Below are 9,551 nucleotides of genomic sequence, written 5' to 3' on the forward strand. Positions count from 1 at the left end.
AACTCCCGTTGCTACCGACGACCACGAGATGGGGATTTTTTTTCTCCCTTCCATCCTTCCACGTAAAATCAAGAATCCGATATCGAAAATCTCATTCACAAAATGTCATTAAGAAGTTCAAAGGAGTAAAGTACAGGAATAGCAGTACAGGTAGAGGAGAAATTGTCCCATTTTATGGAGCGACATGGAGGCTGACCTCTGGTTTAGCTATAGTAATAACCAAAGCCCTGTGTGTCCCTACTGAAAGGGTTGAAGGTAAGGTCATCCGATTTGGGTTGTTATGGATCAGAAGCGTACCGCAGTTTCGCAGGGCTCCCTCGCAAGATCTGAGCAAGACCCCCTTCCCCATATAGCTAATCTCATGCTATTCTACACATTTAACCATGAGGCTGAGAGAAAATGTTGCAGTGTTACAGCTCATTTCTTATAATTCCATGATTTGTTTTGCCATGGTTTATGACGTGTTCATATCCTTAGGCGGAGAGGAGGAGAGGATCCAGACTAGGTCTGCCAGTTAACTCACTCGGCATGAAGTTTGGAAGGATACGAGTGTAGGCCGCTGCTCAGTTCTCCGCCTAAACAATTGAAAGAAATCTTTAAAGCAGTTAGGGCATTTGAAGTGGAATGGTGTAAAAATGAATACCTCCAAAATAAAGTCTGTTTATTTAGCAGATGTGAGACGCTGTCCGTGTCAGTGTTTCTACCCAGATGGCAAAGCCATGGGACTTGTGGTATAGAAGGGAACGCACCACAACTTGAACATATTTACATGCTGACGTTGGTAACATGTTGTTTCCCTCCATAACCACCCTTTTATAATTGTTCTTCATTTGTTCTTCGTCTAACGATATCTTACCCTTGCCTATTGTACCTACTTTTATGTAAGAAATGGTTGAATGCTTCCTTCACAGGGCAGTTCTCTTTAGTAAAAGATACTTTTCATCTCAATGGGATCACCTGAACAAATGGAATTAAACCATAGAAATAATCGAATAATCTCATCTATACTCTTAGAAAAGAAGCTGCTATCTAGAACCATAGTGGAGAACCATCTGAAAATATATATTTTTTTATACATAGCTCTACGTGGAACCCTTTTCACCATCAAAGTGTTCAACCCGGAACCAAAAATTGTTCTGCTATGGGGACAAACGAAGAACCCTTTTTTGCTAAGCTTGTGGTAGTTATTTTATTTCCATTATTTTCTATAAACTACAATACCCATTGTACTATTGTACTATGCTTTCTCTCCCCCCCCCCCCCACCGCAGGCTATGGAATAGGCCTCCCGCAGAACTCCCCTCTGACCAACAACGTGTCAGAGTTCATCAGTCGCTACAAGTCAGACGGCTACATGGACATGCTGCACGACAAGTGGTACAAGGTGGTGCCCTGTGGGAAGAGGGTGTTCGCCGTCACTGAGGTGAGTGTCTGTCTGTGGCCTGGTCCCAGATCTGTTTGGCCTATCTTGTCAACTTCTATGGCCATCAAAGTCAGCCTGGGCCCAGATCTGTTTGTGCAGACAGCACCAGCAGGTCAGGCGCCAGGCTAGAGTGTGTCTGTGGCAGAGTGACGCCCCCTGTAGGCACACCACATCGGTTGCGGACAGTTGATGGACATTGGGTTTGGCCATTCTCATACATCTGGACATGTCAAACTGGATGTTTGGCTCTGTTCTAATATCCACACTAGCATACCACTTGATTGAAGCAATGTATTGGGCATGCATTCTTAGAGCTATGCAAGTCTGGGTTGCAGACATTCTTCAGACGGTCTGGAATCCATCAGTGTCAGATGTTTATGGAAAAGATTGATTGCTAGATTCTGCCTCTGTGTGTGTCTATGATATCCTCTCAGGATTGTGTGTCATCCTAAAGTTATCCTTTAACCTCAAGCACTTAGCTAGCATAGTACTCCAACTCACGCCTTGTGGTTAGTGTCCGCACTGAGATTAGAAAGTTGGGAGTTTGATCCCCAGCCGAGTCATACCAAAGACTGTACAAATGGGTGCCAATACGTCTCTATTTGGCACTTAGCATTAAGGAGATATATGGAGGCAAGGCCCAGTGATAGACTAGAGTCCTGTTCAGCGGGTATGCCTGTACATCAAGCTGCCTCGCGCTACAGAAACAGGAGATAGGCTATGAGCTGTTACGAGCTGTTCACTTGCACAAGGCTACTTACCTGTTCCAGATTGCTTAGCAAGGCTACTAACTTACTGGTCTGGGCGTAACTGCCCTGACCCAATGGCTCTGCTAGTATAGACAAGTGTTTATATACATCATTGTCTGTTACTGACTCCATAACTTGTTGTTTGAATCGTTTTACGCTAGTGTTATTATTGTTGCTGCCCTGTTACTGGGACAACCGTCTGGTCCCATCAGCATGACGATGTGGCCTGTTTACCTGTTGGTTCTCGCTCCCCAGACAGACAGACAGCAGCTGAGGACTCTGGGATTGCTTTTCTAATGCCAACACCATATCAGCTCGCACTGATTTGTGGTCTGCACAGACCCATTGAAGTGTGTGTGTGTGTGTGTGTGTGTGTGTGTGTGTGTGTGTGTGTGTGTGTGTGTGTGTGTGTGTGTGTGTGTGTGTGTGCGTGCGTGTTTAGGATGGGGGAAACGGTGCTAGAGCGAGACAAGCAGTGATCCTTGCCATCTGTGCAGAAACATCAAAGCCATTCCCAGTCTTGTCATTACCTAATTATCAAATTATCACCCGATTTAACTTTGGGGAGTGACTGAGGGATGGATGGTAGAACATGGATGTTTCCCACATGACAACATCTACCGTTCGTCTCGACTGAGCTGCACAAGACACGACTGACAATAGCATTTTTTTTCTGTTAGCACCGCTAAGGAAAGATTTTTGGTTTATTGATTTGCCCCGGGTGACGTTCCTTTGAACTGTGATGTCATAAACTTTGATGTTTTTTTTGTTTTTTTTTCATCGTGTACCTGGCCATTAAAGATGCTCAAATTTAGAATTGGGAATGTAAAAAATATACATTGGCAGACTGTCATTTTCAAGCTGCCTTGGATCAATGTGACAAACTCAGAGGAGTGACTGCAGCACAAGTTTTAAAAAACACCCTATAAACCACATATCTAGGGTATATCTTTCAGTTTCATCTATATCTTTCACAGTTTAATTTATATCTTTCCCAGTTTCAACTTTCCCAGTTTAATTTATATATTTCCCAGTTTCAACTTTCCCAGTTTAATTTATATCTTTCCCAGTTTATTCTTTCATAGTTTCATCTATATCTTTGACAGTCTAATTCACATTTTCCACAGTTTCATCTTTATCTTTCACAGTTTCAGTTCTATATTTCACAGTTTCATCTTTCACAGTTTCATTTATATATTTTACAGTTTAATGTGTTTCACTATTTTACTATAATTAGGAAGTCGAGAATTGCTGTGGCCTGCATTGAACAGATTGTTCCATTCCAAATCCTTCCCCTCACACGGATTCTGAGGGGAAAGGCTGAGAGACAGCAGAGTGGGTAGGGTAACAGGGGGAAATGAGCTACGGCTGCCCAGAAACAATATGACGGAGGATGGGCCCACTCTTAAACACATTCGACAGGCTAACACCATCCATACTCTGGCCCCAAGTTCTAATGGGATGAGTTATCCCCCCTGCATACCAAACACGACTGGATCAAGGCGAGGGAAAGGGAGGGAGAAGGTAGAGTAGAGATGAGAAGGGAGAGAGAAGGATGGGGGGGTGACCGATGGATGGGGGAGAGGGAGTGAATGAAGTGGGTAAGAAGGAGAGGGAGAGAGTTATAATGGTGAGGTGGAGGGAGAGAGCAAGGGGGGAGCACAGTGGTAGACTGGAAGGGAGAGAAAAAGAAAGGGAGCACAGTGGTAGAGAGAGAAAATGAGAAAGAGGGAGCAGAGTGGCACGAGGCTGAGACTGGCAGCTCCCTTTCTTGGCCGAGTCCCAGAATGAAATGGGAGGAGGGACGGAGTGAAGGATGTCGGGAGGGAGGGAGGGATGGAGGGAGAGATGGGGTGGGCCTTGACTGCACCCCTGGGGTTCACTGTGTCAGCACTTCGGTAACAAGCCTGCCATCGTCTACCCCTTCCTTTCTCCCTCCCCCACACATACGTCCAAACCTCTACAGATAATATCAGAAAGAGAGGCAGGAGGTCTGCATTCGGTTTAGAAGATTTCCTCTGAAAAGTTCTCTCTCCTTTCGGAAAAGTGTCACAGTGTTAGACAATGCGGCTGCATAGACACTGAGTGTGCAAAACATTAAGAACACCTGCTCTTTCCATGACAGACTGACCAGGTGAATCCAGGTGAAAGCTATTATCCCTTATTGATGTCACTTGTTAAATTCACTTCAATCAGTGTAAATAAAGGGTAAGAGACAGGTTAAATACGTTTTTTTTAAAGCCTTGAGACAGATTGCATATGTGCGGCATTCAGAGGATGAAGGGGCAAGACAAAGAATGAAGTGCCGTTGAACGAGTATTGGTAGAAGATGCCAGGCTCACCGGTTTGTGTTAAGAACTGCATCGCTGCTGGGTTTTTCACTCTCAACAGTTTCCTGTGTGTATCAAGAATGGTCCACCACCCAAAGGACATCCAGCCAACTTGACACAACTGTGGGAAGCATTGGAGTCAACAGGGGCCAGCATGCCTGTGGAACGCTTTCGACACCTTGTGGAGTCCATGTCCCGATGAATTGAAGCTGTTCTGAGGGGATAAAGTGGGTGCTACTCAATATTAGGAAGGTGTTCCTAATGTTTTGTACACTCAGTGTATACTGTATATACACAGCACATCCCCAACAACCCATGTTGTTAAACCTTAACAGGCTAGACGTATTGTACAACTATGCATATGTACTATAAAACTATGGCGGTGCACTGTACTATACAATGACTGTAATGTATTGCTGTGTGTGCTGGCAGGCAGGGCCACCGTAAGGTGGATACTCAAATCAAATCAAATTGTATTTGTCACATACACATGGTTAGCAGATGTTAATGCTAGTGTAGCGAAATGCTTGTGCTTCTAGTTCCGACAATGCAGTAATAACCAACAAGTAATCTAGCTAACAATTCCAAAACTACTACCTTATAGACAGACACAAGTGTAAGGGGATAAAGAATATGTACATAAAGATATATGAGTGAGTGATGGTACAGAGCGGCATAGGCAAGATACAGTAGATGGTATTGAGTGCAGTATATACATATGAGATGAGTATGTAAACAAAGTGGCATAGTTAAAGTGGCTAGTGATACATGTATTACATAAAGATGCAGTAGATGATATAGAGTACAGTATATACATATACATATGAGATGAATAATGTAGGGTATGTAAACATATTAGGTAGCATTGTTTAAAGTGGCTAGTGATATATTTTACATCATTTCCCATCAATTCCCATTATTAAAGTGGCTGGAGTTGAGTCAGTGTGTTGGCAGCAGCCACTCAATGTTAGTAGTGGCTGTTTAACAGTCTGATGGCCTTGAGATAGAAGCTGTTTTTCAGTCTCTCGGTCCCAGCTTTGATGCACCTGTACTGACCTCGCCTTCTGGATGATAGCGGGGTGAACAGGCAGTGGCTCGGGTGGTTGTTGTCCTTGATGATCTTTATGGCCTTCCTGTGACATCGGGTGGTGTAGGTGTCCTGGAGGGCAGGTAGTTTGCCCCCGGTGATGCGTTGTGCAGACCTCACTACCCTCTGGAGAGCCTTACGGTTGTGGGCGGAGCAGTTGCCGTACCAGGCGGTGATACAGCCCGACAGGATGCTCTCGATTGTGCATCTGTAGAAGTTTGTGAGTGCTTTTGGTGACAAGCCGAATTTCTTCAGCCTCCTGAGACAGGGTGCTCACTGCTCACACTGTGCGTCTCAAGCACACACTGTCCTGACTAAAAGGCACTGCATGGTCAATCCTGCGTCTGCATTGGCCACACAGCCTTTACAGTGAAACGGCCTGTGCGAAAGTCAGGGCATTCGTACTTCTTACACTTCGCGGGGCAGCGCAGAGCTGTTGAGTAGAGCTGTTGAGATGGAAGTTGTCAAGGAAGTGAGCTTGTGTTGATACAGGTCCTCGAAATGCCCTCGAAGCACTGCTGCAATTCAAAAAGGGACTCTGCAGCAGCCCACAGGGTAGAAACTAATCATAGAGTAGAGTAGAATAGAATAGAAATAGAGTAGAATAGAAGTGTAGGCTTATAGAGATACAATGAGAACACCGTAGAATAAACTATAACCAGATAGAATACCAGGAAATAGAATATTCCCAAAGGCAGCCCGTGGCATGGAGGTTGAAGAGATCAGGCATGTGTTACTCAGTGGGCTCACCGATCGGGTTCCTAATGGTTACACAGTATCATCTATTTCAATTAGTGAAAGCTGGGATCCTCCTCTTTTTAATAGACGCCATCAAAACTCTGATTTCACACGCGATTGCATAGCCTATAGAAATGTTACACAATGACTGGGTTTATAGGAACACTTAGTTCATTCCACACATCAAAAAGCTGTTCGATTTGATTTTCCATTGCATTCGCATTGACGTCAGAGTGATTAGAGGGACAATAGAGCGCTGAGTACCAGGCCATTAGCGACTTGATGGCCGTTAGCAAGTTTTGTCGGCTACCGTCGACCATCAGCACCATTCATTTACAGAGCGCAGTTCTGGAGTGAGTGGCCTACCCACTGGGTCCAGACGTCAATTCAACGTCTATTCCACGTTGGTTCAATGTAATTTTATTGAAATGATGTCGAAACAATGTTGATTCAGCTAATGTGTGCCCAGTGGGTAGGTATCTTGACCCAACGGTCATGTGGAATTTAACTCCTGACCGCCGGTGTATTGGTAATAGGGTCATCGTAATAGCCCTAGACGCCAGGCTTTTTACATTCTGATTAGTTCTCCTACGCAGGACCCCTCCAGGCCACTCTAGGGGAGGTTGACAATCAATTGACTATATTGTTAACCCCCTGCGTTACATGTGTTAACCCTGTCCAAGTAACCCAACTGTCCCCTCCCTCCCCCTACAGACTCTCCAGATGGGCATCCGTCACTTCTCAGGGCTGTTTGTGCTGCTGTGTGTGGGCGTGGCCACGTCGCTGCTCACCCTGGCTGGGGAGCACGCCTTCTATCACATGGTGCTGCCCCGCATCCGACGACGACAAAAGTACAAGTACTGGCTCCACACCAGCCAGGTGAGATGGAGGGAGAGAGTGTGTGTGAGTGAACCAAAGGAGAGTTTGTGTGAGTTTGTGCAAGTCTGTATCAATACAATATCCTTTCACAGTAAGCCACTGCCTTGAGAACCTTCCTCCTGTTTCTCCCTCAGTCTTGACTTTTTCATCGTTTCTTTCATTGGCCTTTTTAAAGTGCTCTTTTTTACTTGAACAAATGTGTGGCATGTTTTACAAACTCTATATCTAAAAGCACTTACACTTCACGTATCCACTGTGAATTCAATATTAACAAACCGTTATTGCTTGTAAAATGTTGTTTATGGTGTAGGTTTCTCATGCTCTTGGCTAGACTGTCATTGGGACTATATATCACCTTGGCTGTCATTTGAAAACATTAAGGCAACACCGCCATCTGCTGTTGACTTAGATAACCACCATTTTGGAAGCCCAGTCCAAGTTGAGTATTAAAAGGACTGACATTTCAAATCTGCCTGGCTTAAGTACGCGGAGGTCTCCTAAGCTCCTTCCCCAATTGAGGATTATTAATGAGAGGGGAAAAGTAATTACAATTTCTACGATGGTGTCGATTCTGCACGTTTTGAATAAAACAGTGTGGAGCTTTTCAACCCCCGTATCGCTTGGCTGTCAGTGTAACTATAGCCCCATTTATTCTGCAGAAAATCCACCGAGCCCTGAACCAGACCTATGAGGACGTGAAGAAGAAGCAAGACACCAACACAGAGAAAAGGTGACAAAATGGCTGCCTTTAAAAAAAAAGAAGTATTTACTTGACCTTTCTTCCATGATGAGTGATCTGACAGGACATGGACAGGTAGAATCCATATGGCCCTTTTACCCATCAGCGGTAATGAGAGGAGGCAGTCATATTACTGAGATACAGATTCAAAGCGAGCTAACACACTAGTAGTGCTTGATTTGGCACCAGACCAGTGTCTTTCTTTCTTTACTGACACAAGCCTTTTATCTCCCAGTAGCTGCTGCATCCAGAAGAACCAGCACCCCCAGCCTCCCCCTGACCCTCTTCTCTCCAGGGCATCGGCCAAGTGGAACAGCGAGAACAGCAGGGACGCTGCAGCCGCTAAGGACAACAAGCGCGTCCACTTTAACCTGGAGACCCTCAACAGCCGCCGCCTGCTGGCCCGGGCCGTGACCAAGTCCGAAGGGGACAGAGGGGGGGAAGGTATCCCCGGGGCTAACCAGGCAACACGTGTCTGTGCAAATGGAGGCTTCGGGACTTCCTTTGCCAACCTGGTGCTCTCCCTCCCCTCCGCCTCTTCTTCATCCATCCCTTCTTCATCTTCCTCCTTGGGCGTTCCTCCAAGGTCAGGGGAGCTACAAGAGCTACAGGAGAAGATCGACCTGATCCGGGATCAGCTAAGGACGGCTCTGGCCAGGAGGGCCGAGCTGCAGACTTCCCTGGCCAAGGAGAAGGCCGCCTGCTCTGCACCCATAGTGTCAGGAATGCCCCCCGTGGTTTTAGCTGCAGCATCCCTCCCCACCTCCACCAAAACCACCTCGTCCCTCCCCTCCACCCGCTGTGCCACCACCATGACAGACCCTGTCCTCAAGGCCCTGCCCACAGTCCGCACAGCCCCCGCCAAACACACCAACGAAAAGAGGTGATGCCCCTCTGGTGTTTGGACACGGACCAATCAATGGTGTAGTAAGGGGTTAAAAAGGGAGGGGTTTGTTGAAAGCAGCTGGATTCCCTTGGTTTGGATGCATCCTTTTCCTGTGATCCTGATGCCGTAGCATGGCAGCTCTTTCCCTGGACACCAACCTTTCAAAATGTGCGCAACCTCAGGCCTACTTGAATACAGTATATCGTCCCATGCGGTGGGGCTGGAGGTACCAGCACGCCCACCCATGGCGCTGCATCTGTTCTGTGAACTGAGCCATTAAACTTTCTAGCGCTCACTCCTCTGCCACAGGACCCGACTCCCGCGGAGGAATCAGGAGCGGTGCGTTATGTTTTATTTCCTTTCAGATCCGAATCGATATTGTTCACTGGCCTTGATTGACATGTTTTTCAAGAATAAAAGTCTGATGAAAGTTTTGATTGTGATGAAGGTTGAAATGTGAATCCTTGTCATGTGTACTTTGTGTGGTCTGTATTTTTACCTTTCGGGTACTGAGGGTTAAATTTCAGTGATAGAATAACAGGTATTAGGCATGTTTGATGTCTGGCAGTGTATAGAGAGCAATAGTAATGGTGTTTTTTTGTAGGCACCATGGTTGGTTGGGAAAAAGCCTATGGGAAAATTGAGTTGGATAAACGCCAAAAATAAGGTCTGTGGTACACGCAGGCTTAGATCTTTTACGGTTTGTCCTATGAGAATCTTT

The 9,551-nt window shown here is 45.9% G+C and overlaps 1 protein-coding gene across 2 annotated transcripts in view; it reads left to right on the forward strand.

Moving 5' to 3' along the window:
• The window catches only part of grin3bb (glutamate receptor, ionotropic, N-methyl-D-aspartate 3Bb), a 30,042-nt gene extending 20,779 nt beyond the window's left edge, over window positions 1-9,263 (forward strand). The window contains exons 5-8 of one of the 2 annotated variants that reach the window (XM_031786264.1): window positions 1,271-1,422; window positions 7,041-7,205; window positions 7,865-7,935; window positions 8,180-9,263. In XM_031786264.1, the coding sequence (XP_031642124.1) occupies window positions 1,271-1,422; window positions 7,041-7,205; window positions 7,865-7,935; window positions 8,180-8,831 (1,040 nt within the window). In that variant the 3' untranslated portion in view covers window positions 8,832-9,263. The remainder of the gene's footprint in view (window positions 1-1,270; window positions 1,423-7,040; window positions 7,206-7,864; window positions 7,936-8,179) is intronic. The other variant, XM_031786265.1, reaches the window with a different exon arrangement.
• The last annotated feature ends 288 nt before the right edge of the window (window positions 9,264-9,551 follow it).

Source organism: Oncorhynchus kisutch, linkage group LG13 (assembly GCF_002021735.2).
Source record: "Oncorhynchus kisutch isolate 150728-3 linkage group LG13, Okis_V2, whole genome shotgun sequence".
NCBI classification, from domain to species: domain Eukaryota; kingdom Metazoa; phylum Chordata; class Actinopteri; order Salmoniformes; family Salmonidae; genus Oncorhynchus; species Oncorhynchus kisutch.